At 45.2% G+C, this 17,543-nt stretch overlaps 6 protein-coding genes across 6 annotated transcripts; 3 read left to right on the forward strand and 3 right to left on the reverse strand.

Annotated features, from left to right (window-relative positions):
- Positions 1-313: 313 nt before the first annotated feature.
- On the forward strand, positions 314-2,359 carry UA08_03147 (hypothetical protein; the record flags this gene model as incomplete). The annotated part of the gene is made up of 8 exons (XM_020266165.1): positions 314-506; positions 560-696; positions 752-834; positions 887-984; positions 1,043-1,163; positions 1,230-2,076; positions 2,128-2,233; positions 2,292-2,359. The coding sequence occupies 8 exons, from the start codon at positions 314-316 to the stop codon at positions 2,357-2,359; spliced, it is 1,653 nt and encodes a 550-aa protein (XP_020121543.1).
- An 813-nt stretch (positions 2,360-3,172) lies between these two features.
- UA08_03148 (hypothetical protein) lies at positions 3,173-5,156 on the reverse strand (the record flags this gene model as incomplete). The annotated part of the gene is made up of 4 exons (XM_020266176.1): positions 3,173-3,731; positions 3,820-4,244; positions 4,348-4,782; positions 5,064-5,156. 4 exons carry the CDS (start codon positions 5,154-5,156, stop codon positions 3,173-3,175), a joined length of 1,512 nt encoding a protein of 503 aa, XP_020121544.1.
- A 2,403-nt stretch (positions 5,157-7,559) lies between these two features.
- Positions 7,560-9,434, forward strand: UA08_03149 (hypothetical protein; the record flags this gene model as incomplete). Its single annotated transcript, XM_020266187.1, has 2 exons — positions 7,560-7,804; positions 7,886-9,434. The coding sequence occupies 2 exons, from the start codon at positions 7,560-7,562 to the stop codon at positions 9,432-9,434; spliced, it is 1,794 nt and encodes a 597-aa protein (XP_020121320.1).
- Positions 9,435-9,950: 516 nt separating this feature from the next.
- UA08_03150 (hypothetical protein) lies at positions 9,951-11,382 on the reverse strand (the record flags this gene model as incomplete). Its single annotated transcript, XM_020266198.1, has 2 exons — positions 9,951-11,218; positions 11,277-11,382. The coding sequence occupies 2 exons, from the start codon at positions 11,380-11,382 to the stop codon at positions 9,951-9,953; spliced, it is 1,374 nt and encodes a 457-aa protein (XP_020121319.1).
- A 476-nt stretch (positions 11,383-11,858) lies between these two features.
- Positions 11,859-12,824, forward strand: UA08_03151 (hypothetical protein; the record flags this gene model as incomplete). Its single annotated transcript, XM_020266209.1, has 1 exon — positions 11,859-12,824. One exon carries the CDS (start codon positions 11,859-11,861, stop codon positions 12,822-12,824), a length of 966 nt encoding a protein of 321 aa, XP_020121322.1.
- A 274-nt stretch (positions 12,825-13,098) lies between these two features.
- On the reverse strand, positions 13,099-13,919 carry UA08_03152 (hypothetical protein; the record flags this gene model as incomplete). Its single annotated transcript, XM_020266220.1, has 3 exons — positions 13,099-13,127; positions 13,429-13,588; positions 13,695-13,919. 3 exons carry the CDS (start codon positions 13,917-13,919, stop codon positions 13,099-13,101), a joined length of 414 nt encoding a protein of 137 aa, XP_020121321.1.
- Positions 13,920-17,543: the final 3,624 nt, after the last annotated feature.

Consider the following 17,543-nt stretch of genomic DNA (forward strand, 5'->3'; position numbering starts at 1 on the left):
AAGTACGGGGCCATTCAATGCAAAATTGAACTGTTCAACAACAATAATAAGGTAAACAGCACAACCAGTTCTGCCGAGATGGCCCGTACCGTCCGCGGTAGAGCGCGGGTATCACGACAGCCGCAGCGCCGATGATGCCATCAGCCAAGTGGAGATCCTGTTGTTTGCTTTGCTTTTGGTTGACGGCCAATCAGTGAGCACGCCATAGGCCAACCTATTTATCAGGCATGTCTCGTGAAGCGTCTTCATCCCAGCTACACACAACCTCACGGCGAAGGTGCCATCTATACATAGTGTGGTGCTGCGGTTCGCAATGCCTTCTCTCACGCCAAAGACGGACCGATCAATTGTCAATCGAGATGATGCTAGTCAGCCAATTAGCAATCCAGCGCTGCAGGCTCACACCTCTAGTGTTGACGAGGAAAGCCCACTCATCGGAAGCACAAACGATGTGCCGCAGCGAGCCCTAACTAGCATCGCGGGCGTAATCACGGTGCTCTTGCTTGGTGGGAACGCAAAGGCAATGACTTTTCCACATGGCTCGTGCTAATCCCAATAGGCGAATTCATATCTAATGCCGACTCTACAATCATCATGGCCGCTGCGGGCTCTATCTCATCCGAGTTCAATCGGTTGCATGATGCTAATTGGCTGTCCACTGCCTATACCCTGGGCCTATGTGCTTCTCAGCCTATGGTACGTTACTATTTCGGCCCATTTGCTCGCTACCCTGAGACTCACGCAATCTTAGTATGGTAAACTCAGCGACATTTACGGCCGCAAACCATTGTTGCTAGTCTCTTACCTTCTCCTTGCGCTAGGCTGTGTTATCTGGTAAGTCTTGGCTCGCATAACCTTGACCCCTTTCCTCTAACAGAAAATACAGCGGTCTTGGCCCTATAATGCCTGTCGTTATTCTAGGCCGAATAATCAGTGGTATGGGCGGCGCGGGTATCGTTGCCATGAGTGCCATTATCATCACAGGTAGGGCTTCAATTACCGTCATCATGCCCCTTCGGAATTTCTGACCTCGACGCATTAGATATCGTGCCTAAGAGAGACGTCGCCACCTGGAGAGCTTATGTAAATATCTCTATGACTCTTGGTCGCAGTGCTGGCGGGCCCATGGGCGGATGGCTTACAGATACCATCGGATGGCGCTGGTAGGACTTGCACTGCACCTCTCCAAGCACTCTTTTTATGGCTTTTCGAATAACCCAATGCTTCAGGCTCTTCCTTCTCCAGACCCCGTTACTAGGTATTGCTGCAATGCTTGTATTTTTCTTTTTGGAAAATCCCAATCGCTCAGAGGTCTCCGATGACCATGAGAGCTCGCCTTCCATTCGTCGCGTGGATTTTCTCGGTACCGCTCTACTAGCTACTGGCATTGCAGCCATTATACTTCTATTCGACCGCGGTGGACAGGCCTTTTCCTGGACTTCTGGTTTTTCCATTGCACTTGCTGTCACCGGCATTCTTGCCCTTGTCACATTTGTATATGTGGAATCCTATGTTGCCCCTGAGCCCATCTTCGATTTACGTATCCTTCGGCGTCGAAACGTTGTATCAAGCTATCTGATTGGCGGTTTGCAAATTTCTGCCCAAGTCGGTATGATGTTTACTGTTCCGTTGTATTTTCAGGTTATGATGGGCTTTGCTCCGACCATTGCCGGTGCTCATCTGGTCCCTGCAGTCTTTGGGAACACAATAGGTGGTGTGTTGGCTGGACTCTTCATCCGAAAGACCGGTCGCTATAAGCCCGTGTTGATCATTGCCGGTATCTTCGCCTCTATATCCTATGTTCTTCAATTCTTTTTTTGGAATGGTCATACTGGGTTTTGGGAGTCTTTGTATATTATTCCAGGCGGAGTGGGCACTGCATTCGCATCGGCGGCTACATTTGTGACCATGACCTCGTTCCTCGGATCAGGTGAAGTCGCGATGGCAACAAGTGGCTACATCGTTTTCTATACTTTTGCCATAACAGCTGGTGTGACGGCAACTAACACGGTACTGACCGTAACATTCAAGCATCATATGCAGCGCGGACTACAGCAACATCCTGATGTGGAATATGTACGCCTTCAGATCTCCCCCGTAACCCGCCACAATACTAACAGCTCACAGATCGTACGTCACGCATTGTCCGACACATCATACATTGCCAGCCTCACGGGCCGTGTGAGAGAAGTTGTATTGCAAAGTTACCTGTCTGGCTTGCACCATACTTACGGTGAGTCCTTGTCGCCGTGGCAGGCTAGAATAGGAAAGATGCTGACTTACGATTCTAGTCATTTCATTTGCCAGTTCAATGATCGGGTCTATCATTGGATGGACTGTTCGGGATCAACGACTCTAAGTCCAAAAATCATCTGTGTCGTAACTCCATCTGCGCTCCGCCTCTTAATATATAATGCGGCGATGACTAGAGACAACCACGACATAGAGCATGGTATCGTACGGCGACATAGGTGATATGGTTTTATGTAGGTTGCGAAGGCAGACATTGATGTAAATCCTTCTGCGAAGTCAATTCAACGCTGCACTTATTCCCACATTAGATACATACGAGCCAGACCGGGTGGCAGCTATACCACACCGAGAGCTGTCACCGGTCATAAATACATATTACATGCGCATAAATTCAACTGCCTAAATTGACAGAATGCTATCCCACGCGGTGTGGAACGAGAATGTCGCTGCCTTTGGCATGGAGTATATGACCTCGATTACTCCTCTACCTCATGGATTGCCTAAGCATCATATGATTCCACAAAGAGATTGTATTACGTAGCTAGGATGCTTAATACCCATTGACTTTCATATTGCTTAAGTCAACAAAAGATCATTCGCCAAAAAATTGTCAACCAAATAGATCCCGCGAGGATCTCATCTATCTAAGTCAAACGAGAACGGTTGATTGAAAACAGTAATTGATACATAGGTGTGTCCTAGAATCTGTAATAAATAGATCTAGAATCGTTCCGTTGCAATTTATCTGAGAGCCAGGGCCGTTTCAACACATCCTAAGCCCGCATCAGATCAAATCCCTGATTCGAATTAGTGCCTTTTGATTTACCATCCGATTCTCGATTAAAGTCGATGAATATGCACACCATTATAGCTAGATATTTGCAAATTTTGAGGTAAATCAACAACTTCGCTAATCACTTCAAAGTTTAGGCTTGAGGATTTCAGATTCAAGTTCCCTCTTGCTCTGTTCTCTCAACATCCTTTTCAAAATCTTCCCACTAGCATTCTTTGCGATGTTGTCAACAAACTTCACTCCCCCAGTTAGGGCTTTATAACTAGCGAGTCTGCTCTTCAGGTAGTCCTTCACTTCCTCCTCGGTCAACCTGGCTCCCGCAGAGCCTGGCTGTCGAACAACATAGGCACGAGGTGACTCTCCATCGCCCCCAGGAAGGGAGATTCCAATGACCGCGGCATCAACAATCTGAGGATGGGAAAGGAGAACGGCTTCAAGCTCTGGGGGTGCGACTTGGAAACCGCGCACCTTGATGAGCTCCTTCTTGCGATCGACAATGTACCATTTACGCGTAGCTTCATCGCAGTATCCTATATCCCCGGTTTTGAAGTAGCCATCGCTATCGAAACTGTCAGTGTTGGCTTGTGGGCTCTCGAAATACCCTGGCGTTACTGTTGGTCCTCGAACGCAGATTTCTCCATGCACCCCGAAGGCTGAAATGTCATTCCCATTGTCATCGATGAGTCTAATTTAGATGTCAGTAACACATGCTTATTTTCAGAAATGGATTGATAGAATTTGTGTTGAGTTCAATATACACGAGCATAACGCACTTTACTTCAAGATTTGGGACCAATCTTCCCACGGAGCCTGTATGATCTTGTTCACCACAAGGAAACATAGTGGCAATGCACGAAGTCTCTGTCATTCCCCAGACTTGATTAAATGTCGCATTATCCTTCAACAATTCTGACAGTCTGGCTTGAAGGCTCTTATCCAACGGGGCAGCGCCACAGGTGACGCTTCTGACGCTTTTAAGAAACGGCCGTGTCCGAGAGTAAGGTGACTTTACAATCGCCAAAACGATCGGTGGCACAGTGGGCATTTCAGTAGTACCGTACTTCTCTACTGTGCGTAGGAATAGCTGTAGCTCAAATCGGCGCATCATGTAAATGACCTCGCCCCCTGCAAGAGCACCAACATGTGTCGATGGAGCAGCAGCAGCATGGAATATGGGCAATGCAACCACTCGAGATATCTGTAATAATTGGATATTAGTATACCTGAAGAACGGTTGTATGGTTAAACTCCGATAAAAACGCAACATGTCTTGGATGTTCTCGCTAGAAAGTCAAACTAACAGGATATGGTCTTGGATGCGCAAATATTGTAAGTTGTTGCTGTGAAATGAAATTACAGTGAGTAATATTTGCCCCCTTGGGCAAGCCTGTCGTGCCACTGCTGAAGAGTCTAGCTGCGGTAGTCTTCCTGCTTGTGTCAATATCATTGAAACGAATCCAGTCATCTTCTCCGAAATTGAGCAGTTCCCTCCACGACCGCCAGCCAGGCGGAATGGGTTGCCCAATAGGATCAAATATCCAAATGTTTTGCCGTGGGATATTGTTCTCTTTAGCTGTTATAATGACTGGATCGAGGATTTCAGGTTCGGAAATCACATATTTGGTCTTTGACGCCTTGATATGATGCGCAATCTCCGCCGATGTATATGACGGGTTGGTGCCAGTAAAAACGCCTCCAACACCGATAATGGCTAGTACAAGCATGCAGTACAGAATCTGTTTTCTAAGCATCAAGGTACCGTCAAGTTATGAGTCTGGTTAGCTTTCTTACATCATTAAAAGAGTGTATTGCAACGCAGTCCCCTTCCTGTACCCCGGCTGCCCTGAATCCTGCAATCAGCTTGCATATTATGTTCCTGGCTTGGTTGCAAGTTATGAAACGTGATGGATTGTGCACGTCAATGTAAATCTAAGCAGCGAATAAAACCCCAGTCCGCTCAGTAAAGCTCATCTACATGAGGTATATAATCGAGTAACCTTGAGGGGAAAGAGCTCACTGGTTTGTTTTGATCATAACTAGGGTTGTCAAAAATATAAGAGAGAACGTCTTTCGCCGGAATTTCTACCTGTCTGTCTGCCTTGAATACCATGTTTGCAGTTTCCTCTTGGCCAACGACGCGAGCCGATCCGATTTAAAAAGAGGTAGTATAATGTTGCACAGCAGACCTAGAACTTTATGGTCGTTGCATAGGGCTCGTGGCTAGGATAGTCGGCGATTGCTTAAATTCAGACGGTGCCCCCTCTCATTCTGCGGCCAGATCCGTCGGTTTGCGACAAATGATGTGTCACATTACTATTGACCCTACGGGGAAAACGGCTTTAATGCGGAGATGTCAATAGTTACATGTCTCGCATCCAATCAATGGAGTTACCGAGGGGATGATCGCCGTCGATTGGCCTGACGGATGCAGGGTTTAGTATTTAATGCGGCGCAGACGACGCTCAATAGCTCTTGAGAACAGGGCACAGAACGTTTAGATTCCCCGAAACGGTCAAGAGCGTTTGGTACGTGGCTTTCTGCTGTCCACTCGACCAGGATGCATGCCGAGGTACAGAGCATACGTAGGAAGACGCGTATTCTTAAATCCAAGCTCGAGGAATACTATATTATTAGCAATCTAAGCCGAGATCTGTGGGGGGGTTTTTCTCTCCTCTATTATCTGAAATGATAAGATGGTCAACCATTCACATTGTATTGAAAAGAACATATCTCATGAACTACATCTAATATGTCGCGCGTGCATTGCTCCCTATTAAGCACGGATCGATAGCCAGAAATAAGTGTTCCTCAGTACAAGCCATGCTGTTAGTGAGGTCCGCGTTCAACCGAGTAGTGGTAGCATTTATATGTCTTGGGACTATGCGGGCGATGTGAAGATTTTGTCAGGCAAATATGCTTTTCCAGCTTCATTGGAAGCCTCTCTCAACTGTAGAAAGTTGGCTCTTGTGTAGTGAAGGTTGCGAACGTACTAGTTTACTAGCGCATGTATGAGTAGTTGTTACCTGTTTAATAGTTGATTACCAACTTCAGTAAGAGCAATATCTCGTAGAAGCAGGAAAGGGTCATAGTAGATAACTATGACAAAATTCTTAGTATCGTGCAAGGCTCATGTGCCACCTAGAATCCACCTGCCTTTAGAGGCACTAACTATCGTATGGAATGAGTCAGAATCCTTCATTTTCTCAGAAATGGGCCGCGCCATGGATACGAGCATGTTCCTCCATTCGAGTAGATACCACGAACTCATGGAATAAAGCTCATAATTTGCGCTATTCTGTTCAGGAAGAGGAAACTTTTCAACGCTGGGTTGGCATTGAACAAATGAGGCACTGTTCCCGGTCAACAAACCCACATGTCAGGTATTCTCCTGATTAAACCGGAACTAAAATTGATGTAAGCAAGCTTGTAAAGACTTAGTTAAAGGCAGTTGATTTGCCAACTGCCATTCTTGGCCCTCGACATTGCATAATTAGCTGCGGCCTTGGGGCTAGCTTTCCGGAACTGAAGTGCTAGGTTGGTCGGTGAAGTAGTATTCCATTGGGTAAGAGCTTACCATCCACATCTAATAGTTGCGCAAGAAGATTCAGGCATGGTTTCTCATGTATGCTCAACTCCCCAGGTGATTTGTCGTGCCGAGATCCTGGAAAGCGACAAAGAAGATACTGGCATTCCTCTGCTATACAAATTGCAAGTTCTGATCCTGATAACGGGCATAGTCACAGGCGATGACTTGAAAGGTTTGCGAGGTTTATTGACAATCTGCTAAGAAAGAAACCGGAGTACACCACGAAGAGGAAAGCACAGGAAGAATCTTGATTCGTGCCAGCGTAAATGTGGATCAGGGCAGCTGATTTTAGCGCATGAAAACTGTGGGTTTTAATCTTATCAGATCATCTTGGAGTTCGATCAACATTCCAGGCCATCACTACCAAACTTAAAACCACGTTATAAGTGCCCAGACACTATTTCATTGGTTGTTGATTCTTTTTGGCCAGAAAAGCCCCCCTTACGGCGGCTCTTCTAGGACCATAGTCGGCTTTGTGATCCCTTTGCGACGTAGTTATTATTTGGCTAACCGAGTAACAAGCACTCTGCATTGCATTCATAGAAGTGTTCATGCAAATTAGATGTCTCTCTAGCTGAGTCATTTATAACTACTCCACAACTAACGTCAGTTGGGCCTGCACTGAGTTGACTTTCTCGGATCAGATAAAATTCCGCAGCGTTGCTTAATGGCAATGGATCCATGAGTGGATGCCACTATGTAGTAAATACGAGGTCCTTGGTAACTAAGTACTTGTTTGGATTTTTCTGTAATATGCGCCCGATCATCGGTCTCTGAAAAGTTTCCCGTAGCCATTGATCCTGACGGTATCGGTTGTGGACCATTATTTAACCAGGCCTCTATCATGCATGCATTCTATCTTTTTCTGTCGTCATGGTGTTTTATCTCTGCATTATTCTCTCAAACCCTTGATCTTCCCTTGACGCAATGATGCAATCGCACACGCAGCCAAGTATCATGTCGAACAATATCTCTCCGAGCAAAAACTCTTCTCCCTTAGTCGTTGAGAAGGCTACCAATTTCGTTTCAAAAGAGCACGATGCGAAGGATATTGCCCCCAAAGTTTCCGAGCAAAACGACTCGATTGACAGCAATGTTCAATATGGCGTTCGCAGAGCGCAAGCTGTCAACAAAGTTTGGACGAGGAACCACCTGATGATGGCTTACGTTTTGTATGAATGATGCCCCTTTAAGTTTGGATCAAATACTTAATATTAGCTATGCGCTTTTGTCTTTTGCTGACAGTGTTTTAGTATTTGGTTGATTGAATTCACGCTGGCATACTCTTCTGGAGTTACCGCAACCCTCACGCCATATGTCACCAGCTCATTTCAGAAACATTCGCTCACTGCATTGACCTCGGTCATCTCCAGCCTCATTGCAGGCCTAGTAAAACTTCCATACGCCAAGCTAATTGACAACTGGGGTCGACCGCAGGGCCTTGCTCTCATGGTTGCAAGCATGACATTGGGCACGATAATGATGGCTGGCTGCAACAACGTCCAGACTTATTGCGCAGCACAGGTATTCTATTATGTCGGATACAATGGTATTGACTTTTCTATTACTATCTTCATAGCAGACACATCTGCACTGAGAAACCGAGCTCTGATGATAGCGTTCTCGTCTTCTCCCTGGCTTGCAACAGTGTGGGCATCTGGCCCTACTGCTCAAAGTATTCTTCAAACTATCGGTTTTCGCTGGGGATTTGGTATATGGGCTATAATTATACCAGTGGCTTGCAGTCCACTTTTTTTCCTTTTCTATTACAACCAGCGTAAGGCCGAAAGACTGGGCTTGTTGACTACAGCTCCCAGCGGACGTACTTGCTCAGAAAACTTCGTTTACTACTGCCGCGAGTTTGATGTTATTGGACTGCTATTGATCTCCACAGGCCTCGCACTCTTTTTGCTGTCGTTTAACCTGTACGCCTACCAGAAAAATGAGTGGAAATGCCCCCTGATTATTTGTTTCATTATTTTTGGAGGCCTGTTGATCATTGCGTTTGCTTTCTACGAGCATTTCCTTGCACCAGTGACGTTTATTCCATGGGAGTTGATGAAAAACCGAACCGTGTTTTTCACATACACAATGGTGGCATGTCTATACACGTCGTGGTATATCTGGGACAGCTATTTCTACTCAATGCTGATTGTCGTTTTCGACACTGGCGTCGCAGATGCCACGTACATCGGAAATATCTATACTATCGGTTCATGTTTTTGGTCTATTGTCATGGGAATCATCATTCGGTACAATGGACGCTTGAAGTGGCAGGCGCTTTACTTTGGCGTGCCCATCACAATCCTGGGCGTTGCTTTGATGATTAAGTTCCGTCAGCCTGGTGTCAATATCGGATATATCGCTATGTGTCAAATTTTCATTGCCTTCGGTGGTGGCACGTTGGTTATATGTGAACAGATGACCATCATGGCTGTCAGCAGTCAGGCAATGATCCCAGCGCTGCTTTCAATGGAGAGCATGATCACTTCTGTCGGTGGAGCCATTGGCTCAACCATCGCGGAGGCGCTCTGGAGTGGTGTTTTCCCGGAAAAGTTGGCCAATTACCTCCCAACAACTGCGCAGAGCAATTTGGCAGAGATATACGGTTCCATCACTGTGCAGTCATCGTATCCAGTCGGCAGTCAAACACGAACTGCTATCAATCATGCTTACGGGGATACACAACGATTAATGCTCATCACGGCGACGTGTCTACATATTTTAACCTGGGGTTCAGTTTTGTTTTGGGAGGACGTCGATGTCAGAAAAATCAAGCAGGTGAAGGGTCTGGTTCTATAATTGGTAAATAACTTGTTCTGCAAGGTTACAATGTATTGTTGCATGCATTTATATGGTTCTCGGGGTTTGTTGGGTAAATAAAGAGACATATTTATCAATGTTTAGGGAAGATTGATACAACTTAGAGTAACTATGTAATCGATAGGTTAAAAAGGTCTAAAAGTAAATGCCAAAATTAGATATTATCAATTAAGATTGTGATATGATAGGCTACTTGACGAGATTATTTTCATTCGATAACTTGCTTTATCATTTAGGAGCACTTAGGCAGGCATAAGATCCTGGGTATACAAGCTAGCAGAACTTCAGCTATCGTTTTGACAGACCGAGAAACGTAGTATTGATTTTGTATTGCACGGCTACAGCACTAATCAACATATATATATTCTATTCTTGAGATACAGCATCACTGCTCGCTATAGCAACCCTCGTTAGAACTAGTCCAGCATAATCCTCACACGTCCGATGCCTTGTTCAAGTCCATGTGTATAATATTGTATAATCGAGAATCGAGAATCATGCCTCAAGAGGCTCACCTCTCATATTTCGCCACCACATACTCTGCTTCCATAGCTCTCCATCTTTTCCGCCTACTAGTAATCGCCATTTCTTGAGAAACCAAGGCGCTGCTTCCCAGCTGCGCAGGTCCCAGGGCTGACCATTACCCGCATTGAATGGGTCAGTTCTAGCACCCCAGCAAATGAGCCCGCCTTCTATAATGTCGCGTTTTAGTTCCAGCGGGTTAAGCATTGCGGGAGAAGTGGATGAAAGCATAATAGCCTTCTCTCTAAAGTCTGGTAGAGGTATTAAGTCGAGCATGGGGTGGTGTGGGAATAAAATCTGTGTGAGCGTAGGCTGTAGATATTTGGGGATGGTTGGTTTTGTAACAGCTGCCAGTAAAGCCTTAGGGTCATCCGAGGCTGTAACTGGCTTATAAAATGGGGAGCATAATGAAAGACAGTCTGCACTGACAACGTCCTCAGGAGCTAGACCAAGACAATATGCATTCAGGATACAAATTTGAACAATTGTGACACTTGAAAGGCTGATTGCATTCTGATAGGGATCTGCGAGTTGGAAAATGTCATTACGGTTCACGGAATTACGACGGCTCCTTGCATATGGCTGTAGCATTATGTCGGAGTGTGGAGTTTCATTAGACTTATCATCCCCAAAGTGTTGCCGCGTTTGACTCGTAAGTCGTCGAGGAGATATAAAGCTGCCGTGTGACGCTTTGTCCGTGTTTTGTATGAATTTCGGGGCCGAAATAAGCGCAGGTGAGAAGTTAAAAATTGAACTATGACTGGATGATATAGTCTGCTCGAGGTCAAAGGTCGGTGCGTGCAAACCGTTTGTACATAATGTCGATTGATTTACCATGTCCATAGCAGACGAGTGACTCAGCTGTGGAAAAAGGCTTGGATCTAAAGGTTCCTGGACATCAGAAAGAGCGACGTCTATTCCTGAACCTGCAAGCCAATTACATGTTTGAGTTGGTGATATATCGTCAAGCAGGAAATGTTCCGGCATTGATATTTCGCGACTGGCTATGGATTCAGCGCTCGTTTTCTGTGGCAAATCGATCTTCGTACGATGAAGGCCAATTATTGGTTCAGGAAACTTATTATTCGAAGATATACATTTAATGGCACTACTGCCATTCTTGGTTGTACTGCAGACTTCTCCTGCAGGGTAGGGCTGGATCTTCACAGGCTTCATGTGCGTCTTATTGGCCCCGGGTTGTTGCTCTTTATTTGCCATACGCTGTTCCCTTTTACGCTGACCTAGACCTCGAGTATCAGATAACGGCATCTAGTCCATCTTTTCATCGACAATACTCACGAAAAGCCCTCTGAGCAACACGGTTTTGCTCTTTTCGAGCTGGAGTGATAACGCGCTTCCGGGCACCCGCTGTACTTGACGGCAGCCGGGAGTGAACATCGGCCATTCTGAATCAGGACTAGTAATTTTTTCCTGGGGACAGGCTTTGTTTATTTGTCGTGTACATTTTTCTGTTTTCCGGCCGCGCGCGCAATGCGAGCAGCGTTGTGCAACCCCCAGAGGTGACGCTTATTTCCGAGTCGTCGCAGCGAGGTGGCAAGCGGTTCCACTCGCGGCATGGCTTACGCGTATTCAGCCAATCAGATGTCGCCGTAAGCCGGATGCCCCAGGCATCCACGGGCTCTAGAGTAAGCCATATCGACTTCCACTTTAGGAAAGAGCCTGCCACAGCAGAATATGGGGTGTAAGCATTCTTAGATGGTTAGGTATATAGTATGACCCGGTATGCAACCCTATATATACCGGGCTTCATCCTGCTCAACTCCCATATTCATGTTCTGCAGCCAAGCTACTCTTGATATATATCCCTCATCTTCTTCCACGCTTTTCAAGGACTCCACCTCTCTTGATTTGCTTGCCACAATGTCCACTGTTCAAAAGTTAATCGTCGTTGTGGGCGCCACGGGATATCAAGGTTCTTCTGTGGTAAAACAATTTTTGACGCTTGAAAATTGGCGTGTCCGTGCTGTGACCCGCCAGCCATCTTCTCCAGCTGCTCGAGCTCTAGCATCGACAGGCGCTGAAGTTGTTAAAGCAGATCTGTCCGACCCCAGCTCTCTGTCCACTGCGTTTGATGGTGCTCATTCCATTTTCGTCAACACCGATTTCTGGGGTCATTATCTAAAAATGCAGACCGGGACCGAACACAAGGACGTGAATAACGAAGAGCTTTCCCTCGACGTAGAGGCACAAAACGGAAAAAATGCTGCTATCGCAGCTGCCTCTGTGCCAACTCTCGAGCGGTATGTCTATTCGGCTCTCGGTCCAATGAAGAAGGTCTCAAATGGGAAATACTATCGTTCGCACCATTGGAATTCCAAGGCGAGGGTTGTCGAGTACATTGAAACCGAGCTGCCTGACCTTGCCAAAAAAGCCTCATTCATTTACCTCGGCGCGTATTCCAATAATCCTTTAATCACTCCGCAGTTGGATCCCGTTACTGGAACTTACAAATTCGTGTTTCCATTCAAGAAAGAACTCAAGATGCCTGTCGTACTTCATGAGGAGTCGACCGGTAAATTTGTGCAGGCTCTTATTGAAAACGAAGACCCTGGAACCAAGCTTCTCGCTTACAACCTCTATCCTACCCTTGCAGAGATAACCGAACTCTGGTCTCGGGTTTCTGGAAAGTCGGCCGATATTATCGAGATTACCCCTGAGATCATGCACGAGCAATCCGGCGTTCCATGGGAGGTTCTTGAGGCGGCACTGTATCTTCCAGAATACGGCTATATGGCAGGTGTTGATGGGTATATTGAGCCACCACAATTGAAAGTGCCAGTCCAGGTAAGGTCTTTCGAGGATTATCTCAAGGAACAAAAGTGGTAAACGGCCCTTCTCGGTCGTACATATAATGAATGGCTTCCTATGTATGGGCAAACTCGAAGTGGTATATAAAGTGTCAGGATACGGAAACCTTAAATTTGAGGCATCCATTCCACGCGTCTGTTGGGGATATTTAGACATTACTGTTGAAGGAACTACCGGAAAGATGCCTAGTTTATTCGAGACTCTATATCTCTCACTAGCTGGTCTTCTACTAAATCCGTTTTAAGAGTTATCACATAGGTCTTAAACTAGCATAACTATCGTATGCCCGTAACTAGATAGACGCTAAGCCAATTGGCATAGCTATAAACTTGTTGATACTACAGATCAATTACAGATAGGTGACTGTTAGCTCTTGTACTGAATGTCAAAACTGCCTGCATGAGAAAATCATCGTAAACTAGTTCTCCAGCTGTGGGACGCTCTTCGGGGAGCCATCGCAAGACTTTGCTCATAAATTGTATGAACGTTATGTACTCGTCTCCGGACAATCTTCTCTCCATTTGTTCAATTGATCTTTTTGTTATTGGTATTACCCCTTGCCAATTACCTTGCGTGATTTGTCAGAATGGGAAGATATACAGCGAATAAAAACAAAGCATACCTTCTTCGTCCCAGTATCTTTGGCTAATAGGACTTCTTCTTAAGAATTCCAAGGGCGGAGGCCCCATGAGGGATACCATTTCTGCAAGATGTTGCTCATTGTTGAGTGCGCCTGACTTGTGAGCAGAGAACAAATGATTGCCCTCTAGCATACGCCAGACCTAGACGTAGCATAAGCAGATAACGACAATTGTCAGTTTTAACTCAAGTGATGTGTTGACAAAAACAATGTATGTTGCTTTCTTCGACCGCCGCAATTCTGCTTACCATAAGACATAGGCCCCAGATGTCTATCTTGGTGTCCCATTCCATATCCAGAATTATTTCAGGGGGTCTGTAAACATCGTACATAACATTTCCTCGATTTCTCGAGCTTTGAACGCTTGCACCACCAAAATCACATAGAATTGGTGAACCGGAACTAACAGCAGGCGGTCTAGAAAAGTATACATGGCGGTCGGCAAGAACTTTCCGTGCAACTGGTCGTTCCATTTCGTCGTTCTCGATACACGTGAAGACTGAATCGTCTTGGACGCTCTGGAGGATGTTGTTTAAACAAAGATCAATCCAGTTGTGTTAGTAACACATGTAGTTTTCGGGTTGTTGCTCTTCCTTCTCTTGCTTTAACACGCTTACCTGTGTGTACGATACCACGGCGATGGATGTAATCAAGAGCGATAAAAAGAAGCTGGGTTGTTCTCTGCAGGATATCCGCTGGCATCAACCCATTCGGCATGCGAGATATGACTTCACTGAGCTTCATACCCAGAGGCTGATAAAGCAGACAGACATGTCTGCCATGCGGGCCATCAATCTCAAAGGAGTCAAACACGGTCTGAACTAGCCTCTTCCCCGGATGTCCGCTTCTATGTGTTGCATCATATTTGCTCAGATGATCAGATATCTCCAGCTCGTGGCTCTGCTGTTTCGCTCGCCGAACACATACTTTGAGTGTGAGATGACGGTTTTCTATCAGATCACGACAGAGCCACACGGTGGAACCAACCCCGTATCCTTGTTTTGAAACTATCTGGTATCTTGACTTAAACACTTCACCGAGGGAGACGGGATAATAGTCTTCCAAATTGTGGCAGGTGATTGTCTCTTCCTCTATTTTCTCCGTTTCTCGTATCTCAGCGAATCCGGAGGGAGAGAAGCTCCGCAAATATGAAGTGCACGAAAATTGTCTTCTAAATTTGATTCCGATTGTTGGTAGAGCCGACGAAGAGGACATTAACGGAGTAAACCCGTTGACATATCTAGTCATCGCTCTGTGAACTGAAAACATGATAAACAGTGTCATAGGTCTTGTGGCGAGATGAATACTTAAGACACTAGAAGTTGAAACAAGCAACCCAAATGGTTTCGGATCGTGAGCGGCGAAGTAGGGTACAAGGGCACATTTACGTGGATGTTGTAAAAAGCTCGGATGTGTGTTCCGTGTTCCGATCACCAATGCCGAGTCAGATAAAGTGAGTAAGACGTCCTACTTCATCATTATTAGAGCATCGATGATCGATTCTCAAAACTCAAATCTGACACCACAGCATAAGGAGTTCAAATAGATGTGAAATACAAACGGAAAGTCCTCAGATGTCCCAGAATTTAGTCTAATTACAGGACTATACTACGTTGGTTGTTATTAGTTACTATACTATCGCAACGTTTCATACCCAGAAGATCAGTTAGCGCATCTCTTAATACCTTCACTCAATACTGAGGCCCTACTATTCTCAATTAGCTTTCTTACTATGGTTAATTCCCATGTAGTCTGAATTGAATGTCCAGATATCTCGGGGATGCGACTTAGGGCCGGCCACCTACCTACACGCCATCTATGCTATACTTCAGATTTATCTTTTTTGCTATTGAGAACTTAAATGATATCAGCGAGATCACTCACTACATGATGCTACACTTTCATGTGATTATTACTGCGTTAGGTTAATGCTGAGCCCTGCCAGCCATTCGCGGAACCAGGCATCCCCTCACAGCGGACATCAATGCGCGATTTCTACCACTTGCTATCGATATCTGTATGTGAGTACATGGGCAGGTTTTAAATAATTGGTGGAATCAAAGTTGAAACATATCCGGAAACATTGGAATATTCAGACAGCATTTTTCAATTATACCGGATATGTCAACATGTATATGCCGCCTGTGATACTTAAAAGATGGAGAGGAGATGTTCTCAACTACAAAGGCCTTTCTTCCTAGGTTAAGCATGATCGATCTTCATCCAGTTCACTCAACTCACAAGCAACCTCGTTCTCTACGATCTTGACGTACCAAGCTATGCATACGTTCCTTACTTTCTACTACTTCCTTCCTTTTACGAAAACCATCGATTAGAAAAGTCAATATTCGGCTTTGATCATGCTCTTTTCCAATATTGTCATCCTTCTTCTCCCCTTGATTTGCTTATCTGTTGCCAGGCCGCCAGCCCACCGACCATCGCCAAGTGGCAGTGCTCCTCTACCATCCGTCACTCTGCCACCACTGCCATCCACCAGTCTTGCTCCTCTGCCATCTGTCGGTCTTATTCCGCCTTCCGAACCCGGTTTCCCTGGTTAACTCAAGGAAAAGCGCTAAGAGGACTTCGGGCGGGCCTCATCCATCTGGCAAACCACCTATCTCAGCCATTCAGAATGCCTCCACCCAAACCCTCCGAGTTCTTTAAAGACTAAACTTCTCAAAAGAGGATCACATCGGCTACACTGAATCTCCAGACTTGTTTAAGGTTTGATTTATCCATTCTAGGCTTATAAAAGCCGTGGCGTTATTTGAAAATGCTTGCGACGAGATTCGGTTTACAAAGTGGATTGGAAAACACTCTTTTATTTGATTAGGATTTTCTCTACACTGTCATTTATTACTTTCTTAGGTGAAAACGCGTCACCATATGTGGCAAGACAATAAATATCGCTGTTTTCCCATTACTCTCTAATATAGTTCTCAGCACAATCACGAGGAAACATAGACCATTCTGTTTCTCATTGCTTTCATTTGCCATGCTTTCCATGCTTCTAGTGGTCTTCAAAAGACGTCGTACCGGTGTTGCATGATATGAATACCATATTGAAAATATAACAGAAGAGTACAATGGAAACTTGCAATGCAAAAAGCCATATATGCAATGTTTATTGTTGTTTTATCATGATTATGATTCTATTGGATGGGCTACCTAGTTATACTTTACGACTGTTGTTTTGCTTCTTTGGTTGGCCTTCTTTCTAATATATATTTATGTAGATATCTCTTTGGGCTATGGACCATTACCAGTAGTATTTTCAATTTTCATAACACTGAACTCGTGATTGTTCATTCAAATAGTTTTGTAGCTGCTTCAGTACATATACTGTCTCTTCACGGAAACAACAAGAACCTCCGAATTTTACAACCAACGCAATAGACCAAATCAAACCACCCTGACCCCATAAAACCTTTCTGTAAAGCTTCGAGGTACGCTCTAGGTACGCTTCTCTTAGCTCGCAGGGATTTCTATTCTGATGCCGCCAGTGATGCCAGAGTTATTCTGTCTGCCGGCGGTAGCATCGTCGTGAAGCATTTTAATATTCTTGGGGTCCAGTATTTGATCTCTGCGGGCCTTGGAGGTGCCAATCGATATAGTTGGAATACTCAGTGGTAAAATGATGCTTTCTCCATCGTCTGTTGGTAGTCCGATGCTTGGTACGGTCTCACTAGGGATAGGAATAGAAAGATCTCGTCTCTTTTCAATTCCATGGTGATGATTATGTTCTGAATTTTATATATGTGAGCCGGTCAAGTTCAGATAATCAGGTCCACCTGCTGTATCACATCTTCATCAAAGGAAAAAAGCATACTGATAGAATTCATTTCGCCCATTGGAATAGCAGCAGCCACTGAAACACAAGCTGCGAATACAACTGCGGTGGACTTCATCTTCGATAACGCAAAAGCTCGTTCACCGACGTGCTGAAAATGAAAATGACTGAAAATGGAACCTCGGGAAGTTCTGCGAAGAATCTTTGAGTTTGAAGTTATGAAAGTGAGGGAATCCAAAGGTGGTCTAATCGCTGACTTTAAACATAGAGCAAAATCGCGCTAGCTCCTCACAGCCATTCTTTTCGT

Source organism: Talaromyces atroroseus (genome assembly GCF_001907595.1).
Source record: "Talaromyces atroroseus strain IBT 11181 chromosome Unknown scaffold_3, whole genome shotgun sequence".
Lineage (NCBI taxonomy): Eukaryota > Fungi > Ascomycota > Eurotiomycetes > Eurotiales > Trichocomaceae > Talaromyces > Talaromyces atroroseus.